Source organism: Sapajus apella, unplaced genomic scaffold (assembly GCF_009761245.1).
Source record: "Sapajus apella isolate SASKATOON/1434 unplaced genomic scaffold, GSC_monkey_1.0 scaffold111, whole genome shotgun sequence".
Classification (NCBI taxonomy): domain Eukaryota; kingdom Metazoa; phylum Chordata; class Mammalia; order Primates; family Cebidae; genus Sapajus; species Sapajus apella.
The window spans coordinates 4,270,815-4,288,518 of record NW_022437051.1 but is presented as its reverse complement, the minus strand read 5'-3'; the positions used below and the strand labels follow the sequence as shown (position 1 = coordinate 4,288,518).

The window sequence follows — 17,704 nt, the reverse complement described above, 5'->3', positions numbered from 1 at the left end:
TACCCTGATCAAAAATATATTAGATCTTTCACATAATCCCACATTTCTTGGAGGTTTTGTTCATTTCTTTTTACATTTTTTTCTCTAATCTTGCCTTCTTGTTTTATTTCATTGAGTTGATCTTCCATCTCTGATATCCTTTCTTCTGCTTGATCGATTTGGGTATTGAAACTTGTGTATGCTTTGCGAAGGTCTTGTGCTGTGTTTTTCAGTTCCATCAAGTCGTTTATGTTCTTCTCTAAGCTGGTTATTTTATTTAGCTTGTTGTCTAACCTTTTTTTAAGGTTCTTAGTTTCTTTGCATTGGGTTAGAGTGTGTTCCTTTAGCTCAGAGAAGTTTGTTATTACCCACCTTCTGAAGTCTGCTTCTGTCCATTTGTCAAACTCATTCTCCATCCAGTTTTGTTCCCTTCATGATGAGGAGCTGTGATCCCTTGGAGAAGGAGAGGCATTCTGATTTTTGGTGATTTCAGCCTTTTTGCACTTGTTCCTTCCCGTCTTCATGGATTTATCTACCTTTGGTCTTTGATTGGTGACTCTCAGATGGGGTTTCTTGAGTGGATGTCCTTTCCATTGATGTTGAAGCTATTTCTTTCTGTTTGTTAGTTTTCCTTCTAGTGGTCAGGCCCCTCTGCTGCAGGACTGCTAGAGGTGCATTCCAGACCTTGCTTGCCTGGGAATCACCTGTGGGGCTTACAGAACAGCAAGGATTGCTGCCTGTTTCTTCCTCTGATAGCTTCATGCCAGAAAAGTACCCACCAGATGTCAGCCAGAGCTCTCCTGTATGAGGTGCCTCTTTGGATATACAGGGGTCAAAGAGCCACTTGAGGAGGCAGCCTGTCCCTTATCAGAGCTCGTGTTGTGCTGGAAGCTTTGTTGTTCCCTTCAGAACTGCTGGGCAGGGATGTTTAAGTTTGTTTCAGCAGAACTCTTGACTGTCCCTTTTCCCAAGTTCTTTGTCCTGGGAAGGTGGGGTATTACTTGTAAGTCCTGGATGGACTGCTGCCTTTTTTCAGAGATGCCCTGCACAGCAAGGAGGAAGTCTTGTCACAGTCTGCCTGCAGAGGCATTGCTGAGCTACTGGCTCTGCCCTGCTGCTGTGTAAACTTCCTTGGGATTTTGTTTACAGAGGCAAAGTTAGAACTGCCTCAGTAATGGCAGATGCTCCTCCCCACACCAAGTTCGATGTTACAGGTTGAGCTCAAACTGCTGTGCTGTCTATGTAAATCTCAAGCCAGTGGGTTTCAGTTTGCTGGTCTTTGTAGGGGTGGGACTCACTAAGCCAGGTCACTTGGCTCTCTACCCTCAGCCTCCTTTTTTTCCAAGGTATTGGGCAGTTCTGTCTCACAGGCATTCCAGATATGGGCTAAAACAACCACCCAGCTATGTGCTGGAAACCCACAGTACCAGGTAAAATGGCCACCCAGTTTTGTGCTGGAAACACACAATGCTGGTGTTGTTGGCACCCATGGGAATCTCCCAGTCTGTGGGATGTAAAGACCATGGGAAAAGTGCAGTAACTGAGCTGGAGTGCTGGAGTGTCCAGAAGAGTCCTTGATGGTCTCCCTTGGGTCGGAGGGGGCAAGCCCCTTGCTCTTCTCGGGTAAGCCAGCGCACCACCCTGCCTTGGTTTGCCCTCCTTGGCCTACACCCACTGTCCAACCAGTCCCATTGAGATGAACCTGGTACCTCAATTGGAAATATAGAGATCACTCACCTTCTGCATCACTCTCACTGGGAACTGCGCTCCGGAGCTGTTCCTATTTGGCCATCTTGGCAGAAGTCCTCTTTGTCCCTTTTTACAGTTTTTGATTGGAAATTTTATTTTTTTGACAAAAGTATAGTGACCTCTGCTCTCTTTTGGTTTTCATTTATGTGGAACATCTCACTTTGTGTCGATGTGTTTTTTAAAAAGTGGGATAGGTATCCTGTATGCAGCATATAGGTGGATCTTTAAAAATTTTTTAAAAATTCACTCTATGTCCTTTATTGGATAATTCAGCCATTTACATTCAAAGTAATTATTGATAGGTAAGCACTACAGCCTTTTTGTTAATTTTTGTTTGTTTTTAGGTACTTTGATATTTTCTTTCTTGCTTGCTGTCTTACTTTGTGGTTTGAATGTTTTTGATAGTGGTATTCTTTGAATTCTTTTTTTTTCTTCTACTAAAGGTTTCTCACTTTGTGGTTATCATGAGTCTTATGTAGAATATTTTATGGCATCCTGTTTCAATATGATAACAACTTTGACTGCATACAATAACTCTACACTTTTTCTTTCCGCCTACAGTTGATCTTTTTGATGTCAGAATTTACATCATTTTTTAACGTATTTTGACAATTTATTTTAACTATAGTTTTTAATAATAGGTTTGTCTTTTAAATCTTGCAATGGGAATGAATATGCCTTTATACCATCCCTACAGTTACAGAGTATTCTGAACATGGATCTATTTTACTTACACTATTTAGTTTTTGCTTTCATATATTTTATGTTACTAATTATTATACTTTTGTTTCATTTTAAGTAACTTGGTTTAGCAGTTCATGTAAGGCATAGACAGTGGTGATGAACTCCTTAGCTTTTATTTCTCTGAGAAAGTTTTGTTTCTCCCTCATTCTGAAAGACAGCTTTTCTGGGTAAAGTATTCTTGGTTTGAAGATTTTTCCTTAAGCATTTTGAATATATAATCCCATTTACTTCTGGTCTGTAGTATATCTGTTGAGAAATGCACTGATAATCATATTTGCACTCTTTGTATGTAATATGTTTATTTTTGTTGCTCTCAGAATTTTTTTTTCTTTGCTTTCTGATTGTTTCATTATTATGTTTCTTGGTGAACTCTTCTTTTGGGTGAATTTGATACAAACCTTTTCACTTCGAGTACTTCATTGTTGGCACCTATCCCCAGATTAATAATGTTTTCAGCCATTATTTAATTAAATATACTTTTTCTCGTTTTCTCTTTCTTCTCCTGCAACTTTTATGATGTGAATTTTTTAGTCTCTTGATGGAGTTCCATAATTCCTGTATGCTTTCTTATTATTCATTATTTTGTCTTTTTTTCCTCTGACTAGATAGTTTCAAATATTCTTTCAGCTCATTCTTTGTTTGATTCTGCTATTGAAACTTTCTATTGTATTCTTTCTCTCCAGAATTCCATTTCTTTAGTTTCTATTTGTTTATCAAACTTTTTAACTTTATTCTTATATTGTTTTTAAATTTGCATTACATTTACTATTAGTATATTTTTATAGTTCACTGAACTTCTTTAAGAGCATTATTCTGAACTATCTTTTAGTCATTTTATATATCTCCATTTCTTTAGGTTCCATTAGAGGATGCTTATCAGTTTCTTCTAGAGATATCATGATTTCCTGATTCTTTGTAATCCTTGTGTCCTTGTGTTTTGCATTTGAGGAAACAGCCCCATCTTCTGACTGTTACAGGTGTTTTTTTTCACGCATATACCTTACATATTCAGTCTTCCCTGTGCTTTTGGAAGGGCCAGCATGTTTAGACCCTACACAGATGAAGTATGTTGTTGGTCCTGCTCACAACTGGACACTGCCTTTGCTCTGATGTGAGGTGGGGCTGCTAGCTGAATACCATGATGGCTCCTGGTCAGTTCCATCACAGGGTGTATTTTCTGGCCACGCAGTTCTGCTCTTGGGATCTGCAGTTGAACAAGACTGCAGGTTGGGATTCAAAGTTAGGTGGGGTTAGTGTTAAAAATGTGCAGGACTGGAAGTTATGTTCTTTAGAGACGCATAGTTGAGGATTGCCTCTCTATGAGGATTGAGCATGGAGTGGACTCTTGGCTGAGTTGAGTGCCTGTTTGACCTCCCAGGTCAAGAAGATGTAGCCCCTACACTTCTCTGAAATGTGCAAAGATGGGAGTCTTCCTTTCTGTTTGAGGTTGTTGGGTGGGCTTTGTCTCAGTGGAGCCATTGCTTAACTTCCCAGGTCAAACAGTTCTAGCCTCTAGATTTCTCTGAAGTGGGCAGAGGCTATGTCTCCCTACCTTGGCATGGTCATTGATTTGGGCTCTGAGGCTGTATGTGGAGATTAGCTGCTTACAGACTAAAACCAAGTTGAACTTCTCATTTGGCTTCTTCGTGCTTTTAGAGTTTTAGCCATGCTATTGCTCCCAGGTTATCCTGAGAGGTGAGATTAAAGTGGGCTTTCTGGGAAGTGTTTTGGAATGATAGTGGAGTTGATGACTGCCTCCAGTTCTCCTTTCCTATTTATAAACTATAAGCCTAGGGAAATCCTCCCCAACTGGTATTTTGCTGACTTTGGGGAGGAGAAGGGACAACATGGTCAAAGTGAGAGCATTCTTTTTACTTTTCTAATTTAATTTTCATTTCATTCTGTGGTTCATGTAGTTTTCTCAGGCTTGTTTTCAAGTGTTGATATCTCTCAAAAAGATATCCTGGCATTTGACAGTTGTTAGTTGAACTTTCTGTGGGATAATGGAGGCTGAGACTTCCTATTCTGCCATCTTGCTCTGTACCATGCTATTTTTATGACTATGGCTTTATAATATAATTTGAAATTAGGAAGTGTGATGGCTGCCACTATGCTTTCTTTCTCAAATTTGCTTTGGTTATTTGAGGTCTCTTGAGGTTCCATATATATTTTATAATTTTTTTTCTATTTGCATACAAAATGCTATTGAAGTTTGGTAAAGGTTGCATTGAATCTGTAGAATGCTTTGGATAATATGGACGTTTTAACATTATTAATTTTTCTAATCCATTAACAGGATATTTTCCCATCTATTTGTGTCTTCCCTGTTTTCTTTCTTTGATGTTTTATAGTTTTCAGTGTATAGACTTTTTAACCTTTTTAATTATTTTTTCCTCAGAACTTTATTCTCGTTGGTGCTGTTGAAAATGGGATTGTCGCATTAGTTCATTTTTTGAATAGTGTGTTGTTGGTGTAAAGAAATACTATTGGTTTTTGTGTGTTGATTTTATATCTTGTAAATGTAATGAATTCATTGATTACTTCTAACAGTTTTTATGCTATTTTTAGTTTTTTAACATATACGATCATCTCTGCAAACAGAGATAATTTTACTTCTCAGACAATTTGGATTTTATTGAATATAATTTCTCAGGATATGAATTTATATCACATTTATTGATTTACATATGTTGAACTATGCTTACATCCCTGGGATAAATTCTACTTGATCTTTTTAATAAGAATGATCTTTATAATGAGAATGACCTTTTTAATGAGACATTGACTTTGATTTGCTAGTGTTTTGTTAATTTATGTATCTGCATTCATCAAGGATGTTGACCTGTAGTTTTCTCTTCTTATGGTGTTTCTATCTGACAGTTCCAGGTAATGCTGGCCTTATAAAATGAATTTGAAAGTATTCTTTCCTCTTCAGTTTTTTGGAAGGGTTTGAGATGGATTGATATTAGTTCTTCTTGAAATGTTTGGTTGAATTCAATGGTGAATCTACCAGGTCTTGGGCTTTTTGTGATGAGAACCTTTTTAAAATTATTGATTCAATCTCTTTATTTGTTACTGCTTTGTTAAATTTTCTATTTCTTTCTGATTAAGTCTTAATAGCTTGCATTTTTTTCTAGCAATTCATACACTTTTTCTAGATAATCCAGTCTATTGTGTATTATTGTTCATTGTAATCATATTGTTTATAATTGTTCATTATAGTCTTATATGATTCTTTGTGTTCCTGTAGTATCAGTGGTAGTCTCCTTTCTTTCATTTGAGACTTTTTTTTTCTTAGTCTTAGAAATTAGAGAGTGTCAAGTTATGCTATTGCCTGGAGAGGTGTGGGATAGAAGTCAGTCCCTTGTGGCTTGTGTTGTTAGTTGTGTGTTACATTTCTTCTTTCCATGCCTAGAGATTGAGTGGCAGAGTTTATGTCTCAGTCTTTTTGCTTTATACCAAAGGTTGGATCTGAGGCATATGCCTGTACTTTTGATCTGACTTCAAAATTTGAACCAGGGGAGATAACTACTGAATATTGGTAAGTTTAAAAGTCACCTCTTTGTTCTTTGTGGTCTAGGAGACTCAGGAGTTTAGAACTCTGTCAGATTCCACAGGTAGGTGATTTGAGAGTCAGTTTCTGGGTGAAGGCTATAAAACTTGGGGTCTTTGATGTATATATAAACTACAAGAGAGAGTCCTCAGATCTGGATTTATTGCTGGAGGAAGCCAGAGAAGAATGTGCAGGAGTGCTCACTGTTTTGCTCACTATTTTGTCAGATAGATAAAGCAAATATTAGCAAGCAGAAGTCTCACACCCTCCTAGCAGTGGGGGAGACTTTGGTCTGGAGTTGTCTCTAAGGCAAACCAGAGAATAAGGTGCAGGGAGTAGGTACCTTTTCCTTTTTGGCATGGAGACTTCCCCTAGCCTCTCTCTAATGAGAGATGTCAGGAATATCTGAGTAGAAATGCAGAGGAGAAGGCCCAGGGGGTGCCATCCCTTCCACTCTCGCTGTCAGGGGACTCCAACCTCTTTTCATTGTGATATTGTAAGGCTGGGATTATTTCAGGAGCATCCAGGAAGGAAGCACTGGAGTGCCTAATCTGTTCATAAAAACAGAAGTTTCAAGTCTACTTTATAGAGGGGGAGTCTTCTAGTTTGTGGTTATCACTGAAGCAAGCCAGGTATTAGTGCTGGGAGTATTAGTGTTGGGAGTATTCATGTGGTTCTGAGCTGTTCTCAGGAGTATTAGTGCTGGGAGTATTCACATGGTTCAAATTGCCTCTGACTTTTTGTCCTTGAGGGAAATCCTCTCATCCCCTGTCCCTGCTGTTCCTCAAGCATGATTATTTAAGTGTCAAGCCCTATGGCATAAAGTGTGTGTGCGTATGCGTGTGTGCGTGTGTGTGTGTGTGTGTGTGTGTGTGTGTGTGTGTGTGTATAAAACAAACCCCCTTACTTCTTGGAAAGAAGCTTGTAGTAGGGTCTTCCTTCCCTTATTATAAGGTGCTGTGCTCGGTATGGGGTTAGTGCGTGGAGTCCTTTTCCCATTGCTTATTTTTGTCAGATAGTTAAAGCAAATGTTAGAGCTAAAGAGAAAGGTAGACCCCAATACAATAATAGCTGGATTTCAGCACTCCACGTACAGCATTGAACAGATCTCCCAGACCAAAAACAAAAACAAAAACAAAAAAACAAAGGAACTTTGAACTTAATCTGCACTATGGAATAAATGGACCTAATAGATAAAGAATATTTTATTTTTTGGCTGCAGAATATACATATTTCTTCTCAGTACATGGATCATTTTGAACTGTATAATATGCATTACTGGGTTGATCCAAAATAATTCTAAATTGAGATCAATTTTTATAATTTATATGCTGTGTCAGTTAAAAAATATAGCCCCAAATTATTTGAGGGTTCTTCCAGTCAGGAAATGGGGTCTACCCAGACTCCTGTGAGTTTAGCTGGCTTAAAACCATTTCCATAATATAATAGGTAAAAGTGATGCCATGTGGTGTCTACCTGGGGTACATAGTCTCTGGAAGATTTATCTTAAGATATTTTCTTTCAGAACCCAGCTGCCATTCTGTGAGAAGCTGAAGGCACAGGAAGGTCCCATGTAGGTTCTCTGGTTGACAGCTTTAGCTGAGGTGGACATGTGAATCAGTAGTTAAATCTCTAGATGATGGTGTCATTTGAAGCAAAAAAAAGTTTTTTTAATTTTGAAGTTCAATTTATCTATATTTTCTTTTGTTAACTTGTGCGTTTGGTGTCATATGCAAGAAACCATTGTCTAAAAAAGGTCACAAAAGTTTACTTCTGTATATTTTTAATAAAGGGTTTCATAGTTTTAATATTTATGTCTGCAGTCCACTTTGAGTTACATATAGTGTGAGGTTAGAGTTCAAGTTTATTCTTTTATATCTAGATATTCAGTTCTCAGTACTAGCTGTTGAAAATACTATTTTCTACCCACTGTGCTCTTATAGAAAAAAATTGCTTGGCCATAAATGTAAGGGTTTATTTCTGAACTCTCAATTGTATTCCATATATGTGTATACCTTTGCTTATACAAGTGCCACACTCTTGATTATTGAAGTTTTGTGCCGAGTTTTTTCATTGGAAAGTGACAGTCGTCCAAATTGTTTTTTCTTATTAAAGATTGTTTTGGTTATTCTGGTTGCCTTAAATTTTTAGATAAATTTTAGTGTTGCCTTCTCAACTTCTACAAAAATAAATAAATAAATAAATAAATAAATAAAGCCAACTGGTATTTTGATAGGAATTAAGTCAAATCTGTAGATCAGTTGAAATATATTGTCCTTTTAACAATATTGTCTAAAAATACATAACCATAAGTTGTCTTCTCATTTATCATATATTATTTAATTACTTTCTTTTTTATTTATTTATTTATTTTTATTTTTATTTTTTTCCCATTTATTTATTTTATTGCATTTTAGGTTTTGGGGTACATGTGAAGAACATGCAAAATTGTTGCATAGGTACACACGTGGCAGTGTGATTTGCTGCCTTCCTCCCCATCACCTACATCTGGCATTTCTCCCCTTGCTCTCTCTCCCCAGCTCCCCACCCCACGCCGTCCCTCCCCTATTTCCCCTCAACTGACCCCAGTGTGTAGTGCTCCCCTCCCTGTGTCCATGTGTTCTCATTGTTCAACACCCGCCTATGAGTGAGAAGATGCGGTGTTTGATCTTCTGCTCTTGTGTCAGTTTGCTGAGAATGATGGTTTCCAGGTTCATCCATGTCCCTACAAAGGACCCAAACTCATCGTTTTTGATGGCTGCATAATATTCCATGGTGTATATGTGCCACATTTTCCCTATCCAGTCTATCATCAATGGGCATTTGGGTTGGTTCCAGGTCTTTGCTATTGTAAACAGTGCTGCAATGAACATTCGTGTACACGTGTCCTTATAGTAGAACGATTTGTAATCCTTTGGATGTATACCCAGTAATGGGATTGCTGGGTCAAATGGAATTTCTATTTCTGTGTCCTTGAGGAATCGCCACACTGTCTTCCACAATGGTTGAACTAATTTACACTCCCACCAACAGTGCAAAAGTGTTCCTATTTCTCCACATCCTCTCCAGCATCTGTTGTCTCCAGATTTTTTGATGATAGCCATTCTAACTGGCATGAGATGGTATCTCAATGTAGTTTTGATTTGCATTTCTCTGATGACCAGTGATGATGAGCATTTTTTCATATGTTTGTTGGCCTCATGTATGTCTTCTTTTGTAAAGTGTCTGTTCATATCCTTTGCCCACTTTTGAATGGGCTTGTTAGTTTTTTTCTTGTAAATCTGTTTTAGTTCTTTGTAAATTCTGGATATCAGCCCTTTGTCAGATGGGTAAACTGCAAAAATTTTTTCCCAATCTGTTGGTTGCCGATTCACTCTAACGACTGTTTCTTTTGCTGTGCAGAAGCTGTGGAGTTTGATTAGGTCCCATTTGTCTATTTTGGCTTTTGTTGTCAATGCGTTTGGCGTTTTGGTCATGAAGTCCTTGCCTACACCTACGTCCTGAATGGTTTTGCCTAGATTTTCTTCTAGGGTTTTTATGGTGTTAGGTCTTATGTTTAAGTCTTTAATCCATCTGGAGTTAATTTTAGTGTAAGGTGTCAGGAAGGGGTCCAGTTTCTGCTTTCTGCACATGGCTAGCCAGCTTTCCCAACACCATTTATTGAACAGGGAATCCTTTCCCCATTGCTTGTTTTTGTCTGGTTTGTCAAAGATCAGATGGTTGTAGATATGTTGTGTTGCCTCCGAGACCTCTGTTCTGTTCCATTGGTCTATATCTCTGTTTTGGTACCAGTACCATACTGTTTTGATTACTGCAGCCCTGTAGTATAGTTTGAAGTCCAGTAGTGTGATGCCTCCCACTTTGTTCTTTTTGCTTAGAATTGACTTGGCTATGCGGGCTCTCTTTTGGTTTCATATGAAGTTTAAGGTGGTTTTTTCCAGTTCTGTGAAGAAGGTCATTGGTAGCATGATGGGGATAGCATTGAATCTGTAAATTACCTTGGGCAGTATGGCCATTTTCACGATATTGATTCTTCCTAACCATGAACATGGAATGTTTCTCCATCTGTTTGTGTCCTCTCTTATTTCGTTGAGCAGTGGCTTGTAGTTCTCCTTGATGAGGTCCTTTACATTCCTTGTTAGTTGTATTTCTAGGTATTTTATTCTCTGTGTGGCAATTGTGAACAGAAGTTTGTTCTTGATTTGGCCCTCTTTAAGTCTGTTATTGGTGTATAGGAATGCATGTGATTTTTGCATATTGATTTTGTATCCTGAGACTTTGCTGAACTTGCTTATCAGTTTCAGGAGGTTTGGGGCTGAGACGATGGGGTCTTCTAGATATACAATCATGTCATCTGTAAATAGGGACATTTTGACTTCCTCCTTTCCTATTTGAATGCCCTTTATTTCTTTTTCTTGCCTGATTGCTCTGGCTAGAACTTCTAATACTATATTGAATAGCAGTGGTGAGAGAGGGCATCCTTGTCTGGTGCCACATTTCAAGAGGAATGCTTCCAGTTTTTGCCCATTCAGTATGATATTGGCTGTTGGTTTGTCTTAAAAAGCTTTTATTATTTTCAGATACGTTCCATCAATACCTAGCTTATTGAGTGCTTTTAGCATAAAGGGCTGTTGAATTTTGTCAAAGGCCTTCTCTGCATCAATTGAGATAATCATGTGGTTTTTGTCTTTGGTTCTGTTTATGTGGTGAATTACGTTTATAGACTTGCGTATGTTGAACCAGCCTTGCATCCCCGGGATGAAGCCTACTTGATCATGGTGGATAAGCTTTTTGATGTGCTGTTGCAATCGGCTTGTCAGTATTTTATTGAAGATTTTTGCATCTATGTTCATCACGGATATTGGCCTGAAGTTTTCTTTTCTTGTTGAGTCTCTGCCGTGTTTTGGAATCAGGATGATTTTGGTGTCATAAAATGATTTGGGAAGAATTCCCTCTTTTTGTATTGTTTGGAATAGTTTCAGAAGGAACGATACCAGCTCCTCTTTGTATGTCTGGTAGAATTCAGCTGTGAACCCATCTGGACCTGGGCTTTTTTTGGGTGGTAAGCTCTTAATTGCTGCCTCAATTTCAGACCTTGTTATGGGTCTGTTCAGGGTTTCAGCTTCTTCCTGGTTTAGGCTTGGCAGGAGGCAACTGTCCAGGAATTTATCCATTTCTTCCAGGTTTATCAGTTTCTGTTCATAGAGTTGTTTGTAATAATCTCTGATGTTGGTTTGAATTTCTGTGGAATCTGTGGTGATATCCCCTTTATCGTTTTTTATTGCATCAATTTGGTTATTCTCTCTTTTCTTTTTTATTAATCTGGCTAGTGGTCTGTCTATTTTGTTGATCTTTTCAAAAATCCAGCTCCTGGATTTATTGATTTTTTTGAAGGGTTTTTTGCGTCTCTATCTCCTTCAGTTCTGCTCTGATCTTAGCTATTTCTTGTCTTCTGGTAGACTTTGAGGTTTTTTGATCTTGCTTCTCTAGCTCTTTCAGTTTTGACAATAGGGTGTCAATTTTTGATCTCTCCTTGCTTCTCATGTGGGCACTCATTGCTATATATTTTCCTCTAGAGACTGTTTTAAATGTGTCCCAGAGATTCTGGTATGTTGTGTCTTCATTCTCGTTGGTTTCGAAGAACATCTTTATTTCTGTCTTCATTTCCTTGTTTACCCAGTCAACATTCAAGAGCAAGTTGTTCAGTTTCCATGAAGCTGTGCGGTTCTGGGTTAGTTTTTGACTTCTGAGTTCTAACTTGATTGCACTGTGGTCTGAGAGACTGTTTGGTACGATTTCTGTTCTTTTGCATTTGCTGAGGAGTGATTTACTCCCAATTATGTGGTGAATTTTAGAGTCGGTGTGATGTGGTGCTGAGAAGAATGTATATTCTGTGGATTTGGGGTGGAGAGTTCTGTAAATGTCTATTAGGTTTGCTTGGTCCAGGTCTGAGTTCAAGGTCTGTATATCCTTGTTAATTTTCTGTCTGGTTGATCTGTCTAATGTTGACCATGGGTTGTTAAAGTCTCCCACTATTATTGTGTGGGAGTCTAAGTCTCTTTGTAAGTCATTAAGAGCTTGCCTTATGTATCTGGGTGCTCCTGTATTGGGTGCGTATATATATTTAGGATCGTTAGCTCTTCTTGTTGCATCGATCCTTTTACCATTATGTAATGTCCCTCTTTGTCTCTTATGATCTTTGTTGCTTTAAAGTCTAATTTATCAGAGGTGAGAATTACAACTCCTGCTTTTTTTGGCTCTCCATTTGCTTGGTAAATCTTCCTCCATCCCTTTATTTTGAGCCTTTGTGTATCCTTGCATGTGAGATCAGTTTCCTGGATGCAGCACACCGTTGGGTTTTGTCTTTTTATCCAATTTGCCAGTCTGTGTCTTTTGATTGGGGCATTTAGTCCATTTACCTTTAGGGTTAATATTGTTATGTGCGAATTTGATACTCCCATTTTGGTGCTAGCTGGGTGTTGTGCCCTTTAGTTGAGCTGGTACTTGTTGTTCCTTTATATGTGTAGAGCCTCTTTCAGGAGCTGTTGTAGAGCTGGCCTGGTAGTGATGAAATCTCTGAGTACTTGCATATTCTCAAAGGATTTTGTTTTTCCTTCACTTACGAAGCTTAGTTTGGCTGGATAGGAGATTCTGGGTTGAAAGTTCTTTTCATTAAGGATGTTGAATATTGCTCCCCACTCTCTTCTTCCTTGTAGGGTTTCTGCTGAGAGATCTGCTGTGAGTCTGATGGGCTTCCCTTTATGGGTAACCCGAGCTTTCTCTCTGGCTGCCCTTAGTATTTTCTCCTTCATTTCAACCCTGGTGAATCTGACGATTATGTGCCTTGGGGTTGCTCTTCTTGACGAATATCTTTGTGGTGTTCTCTGTATTTCCTTGTCTTGAATGTTTGCCTGCCTTGCTAGGTTGGGGAAGCTTTCCTGGATTATATCCTGAAGAGTATTTTCCAGCTTGGATTCATTCTCTTTCTCACATTCAGGTACGCCTATCAAACGTAGATTAGGTCTTTTCACATAGTCCCACATTTCTTGGAGACTTTGTTCATTCCTTTTTACCCTTTTTTCTCCATTCTTGCCTTCCCGTTTTCTTTCACTGAGTTGATCTTCGACCTCTGATATCCTTTCTTCTGCTTGGTCAATTCGGCTGTTGATACTTGTGCATGCTTCACGAAGTTCTCGTGTTGCCTTTTTCAGCTCCATCAATTCACTTATATTCCTTTCTATTTTGTCCATTCTCGTTAGCATTTCGTGAAATCTTTTTTCAAGGTTCTTAGTTTCTTTGCATTTGGTTAGAACATGTTCTTTAAGTTCACAGAAGTTTCTTACTACCCACATTCTGAAGTCTGATTCTGTCATTTCATCACACTCGTTCTCCCTCCAACCTTGTTCCCTTGCTGGTGTGGAGTCGTGATCCCTTGTAGGAGGAGAGGTGTTCTGGTTTCGGGTGTTTTCATCCTTTTTGTGCTGGTTTCTTCCCATCTTTAAGGATTTATCCACCTGTCGACTTTGTAGTTGCTGGCTTTCAGATTGGGTCTCAAATCTTTCAGATTGACGTTCTGTTTGTTGATGATGAGGTTATTTCTGTTTCTTGGTTTTCCTTCTGACAGTCTGACCCCTCTGCTGTAGGCCTGCTGAGGTTCACTCCAGGCCCTGCCTGCCTGGGGTTCACCTGCAGCAGCTGCTGAACAGTAAGGGTTGTTACCAGTTTTCTTCTTCTGCTATCTTTGTCCCAGAAGGATACCCGCCTAGTGTCAATCTGATCTGTCTTTTATGAGGTGTCTCTTTGGATATATAGGGGTCAGGGAGCTGCTTGAGGAGATGGTCTCTTCTTTATAGGATCTCAAATGGTGAGCTGTGAGCTCTGTTGTTCATTCAGAGCTTCTGGGCAGGTACATTTAGGTCTGCTGCAGCAGAACTCATAAACTGCTTTTTGTTCCCAGGTGCTCTGTCCCAGGGATTTAGGGCTTTATTTATGAGTTTCCCTTATGCTGCCGCCTTCTTTTTTTTTTTTCCTTCAGATCTGCCCAGCCCAGCAAGGAGGCAGCCTAGTCACTGTCGGCCTATAGAGGCGTTGCTGAGCTGCTGTGGGCTCCACAGTCCTGTTTATATGGGTGTAGTTAGAACTGCTTTGGCGATGGTGGTCCGCCTCTGTTGAGGTGGAGTCTCTCTGCTGTGGCGGGTTGCCTTGGCAACGGCGGGCTGCCTCAGCAATGGCATGTTGTCTTGGCAATGGCGGGCTGCCTCAGCAATGGCGGGTTGCCTTGGCAACGGCAGGCTGCCTGGGTAATGGCGGGTTGCCTTGGCAACGGCGGGCTGCCTGGGTAATGGCGGGTTGCCTTGGCAACGGCGGGCTGCCTCGATAATGGCGGACGCCCCTCCCCCACAGAGCTGGACCGTCCCGAGTTCAGCTTCACTTGCTGTGAAAGCCTCAATCCAGAGTTTCCGATTGTTGTTCTTTTGTTGGGGTGGTACCAGCCGAGCCTGATCGCCTGGCTCCCTGCCTCAGAGCCTTTTTTAAGTTGGTGTTCCAGCCGCCTGTTGAAGAGGTGCCGGGGTCTGTTTGTTTTCCCCTGTGGCCACTCACTGGGCTGGCTTAAACACCACCCCGAGTGTGGGTGGTGCTTTTTTTTTTGTTTTTTTTGCCCTGGAATCTACTCTCCTGGTTCTCTGCTCAGTCCCCTTTTTGAACTGGCGAATGGGCGACTTCCCGTGGCTCCAATCACCAGCCAAAAGGGCACCCGGACCGGTGTATTTTGTATGGAGAACCGCTGCTCCGGGGCGCCGCGTGGGGCAAAGCAGCAGCGCCAGCCAGCACAGCCGTGCTGACCGAAACAGCCATGCTGGCGACCTTGGAGCTCCTCTGCCTGGGAATTTCCTAGTCTGTGGGCAATAAAAACATGGCATCCACTCACCCTCTGTGCTTTCACTGGGAGCTGCAATCCTGAGCTGTTCCTAAATGGCCGTCTTCTCTCCTCTCATCCCGAAATTATATTCTATTTAATTACTTTCAATGATTCTTTGTATTTTTAGTATACAGGCCTTTATACTTGATTTTTAAAAAGTCATTCTTTAACTGTTTTATTTTGATACTATTTCCTTAATTTTGAAACTGTTCATTGCTAGTATATGCACATACAATTGAATTTTGTGTATTGATCTTATAATTTGAAACCTTTGTTAAATTTATTTCTTCTAATAGGTTTATTAATTCCTCTTTGGGATGGGTTTGTGCGTGTAGGTGTTTCTTAAATTTCTTTATAAAACATCTGTAAATTGAGAGTTTTACTTCTTTTCTTACTTTTCCATCCAGATACATTTTATTTCTTTTCCTTTTTCTGTGGGAGTGGGGGGCTAGTTTCTCTGGCTAGAAACTCCGTTAGAATGTTATACAGAAGTGATAAGACATGCTTGTCTTGTTTTTTACTTTAGTGGAAAGCATTCACCATTAAGTATGATGCTAGCTATGAAATTCCCTTTCATTTTCAGTTTGTTGAGTATTTTTCTTAAGAAAGGATTTGAAGTTTACTTTTTTTCCAACTGTTGAGATGATTATAAAGGAAATCATTTATTAGTATCACTTAATAAATCAATTGATTGATTTTTGGTTTTTAAACCAACCCAGCATGGGGTTTTTAATTTTCACTTTCGTTTTCTTAGTCTTTCTTTTATTTATTTATAAATAAATAAACAAATGTTCTTTCTGCTTACCTTAGATTTATTGTGCTCTTCTTTTGCTAGCTTATAAGATGAAAGTTTTGTTGATTGTGGTCTCTTTTCTCTTTCAGTGTGAGTTTGCAGCTGTAAATTTCCTCTAAGCATCACTTTAGGTGTATCCCATAAGTTTTCGTGTGGTGTGTTTTTGTTTTTTCTTCATCTTGACCTATTTTTTCTTTGACCCATTGGTCATTTAGGATAGTGTTGTTTAAATTTCACTTATTTATGAATTCCCCAAATCTCCTCCTGTTATTGATTTCTAATGTCATTTCATATAAATTGAAGAATATCTTTTGTATGAGTTTAATACTATTAAATTTATCAAGGATTCATTTATGGCTTAACATATTACATATCTTAGAGATTTCCAAGTATACTACAGAGCAACATGTATTTGTCTTTTGTAGGATAGAGTCTTCTATGGGTATCCATAGACTTCCAAAGAGCTCTACTTACTTTATCATAGTCTTCAATTCTATTTTCTTCTTGATCTAATGCTTAGTTGTTCAGTCTATTATTTAAAGTGGGATATTGAAGCCTGCACCTATGATTGTTGTAGTGCCTATCTGTAATTGCTAACAATTGGGCATGAAAAATCACACACAGGATTTTAATCTGGAGTAGGACCCCTCAATTTTCACACACACACATATTCATACACACGTTCTTATGTACACATACATACATATACATACAAATAAGCATATTTAGAAATCATGAGTTCTCATGGACATCTTCAATTCCAGTTTATCCTCTCAGGTCTTGTTTTTGCCTTCCTTCATTTTGTGCATATTTATTTTCTTTTCCGCAGTGTAAATCTGACTGAACATTAATAACACATGTACTCATTTGCTTTATTCTCTAATGCTTCTCAATTTGTTCTAGAATTGCTTTGCTCATAGCACTAGAAAAGTAAATTTACTAAAATTATTTTGTGATTTTATTTGCACCCTACTCTCTTGACCAAGACTGAGGATATTTGTCAAGTTTGTATTCACCCGTTACTTGAATTAATGATTTGTTATTTCCCTCAGCAGGTTCACTTATTTCTTTGAGTTATAGTTTCCCCAATTCTATTGATTTTGCTTTATGCATGTATATGTATACATACACATAATATACACATGTGCATATACATATGCATATATATGTATATGTGTGTGTATGTGTGTGTGTATATATATATATGTATATGTGTGTGTGTGTATGTGTGTGTGTATATATATATATGTATGTGTGTGTGTGTATGTGTGTGTGTATATATATATATGTATATGTGTGTGTGTGTGTGTGTGTGTGTGTGTGTGTGTGTGTGTTTTGGAATTGTGCATTAAACTTACTTCCCAAAGTGAAAAATATGCAAAAGGTATACTTAGGGCAGTTTCATTCCTCCTTTATCTCTTCTTTTTGTATTTCTCCGTTAAAGGTAACTGTGTATATTTTCTGGTTAATTTTTCTTACATTACAATTCGTGAAGGTAATTTTCTATTTCAGTATTTTTCTTCATCTCCCCTTTATTCTTATCTAAAAAGTAGCATTCTAGATATGTATTTTTTGTTTTCATTTGTTTATTTGCTTTCTTCCTACTTAACATTATGCCTGGAAATAATAAAACAGCAACATACACCTATTAAAACTTCTCACAATTTTCATGTGAGATCTAGCTTTATGGTAATTTACTCATGACTTTATGAGAATGAGCAAAAATGCTACTGTGCACTTGTTTAAAATGTGAGATATGGAGACTTCACAATAGATCTTTCTTTTTATGTAGCTGACAGTGAAGTTCCAGATGAAAATCTTATGGCTGTAAATAAAGATTCAGTAACAAAAGTCCAAATAGAACAAAGAACTTATAGTATGGAAAGACAAAATGGTAAGTATAATAATTATAGATAGCTTTACGCTATTTTAAGTTAACTCATCAGAAGGTCTTTTTTTCTTTGAG

The 17,704-nt window shown here is 38.5% G+C and overlaps 1 protein-coding gene across 1 annotated transcript in view; it reads left to right on the top strand.

Annotated features, from left to right (window-relative positions):
- Window positions 1-17,704, top strand: part of CCDC7 (coiled-coil domain containing 7) — a 394,100-nt gene that overhangs the window by 139,080 nt on the left and 237,316 nt on the right. Inside the window, exon 19 of the mRNA XM_032259671.1 lies at window positions 17,531-17,632. Coding sequence (XP_032115562.1) covers window positions 17,531-17,632 — 102 coding nt within the window. The remainder of the gene's footprint in view (window positions 1-17,530; window positions 17,633-17,704) is intronic.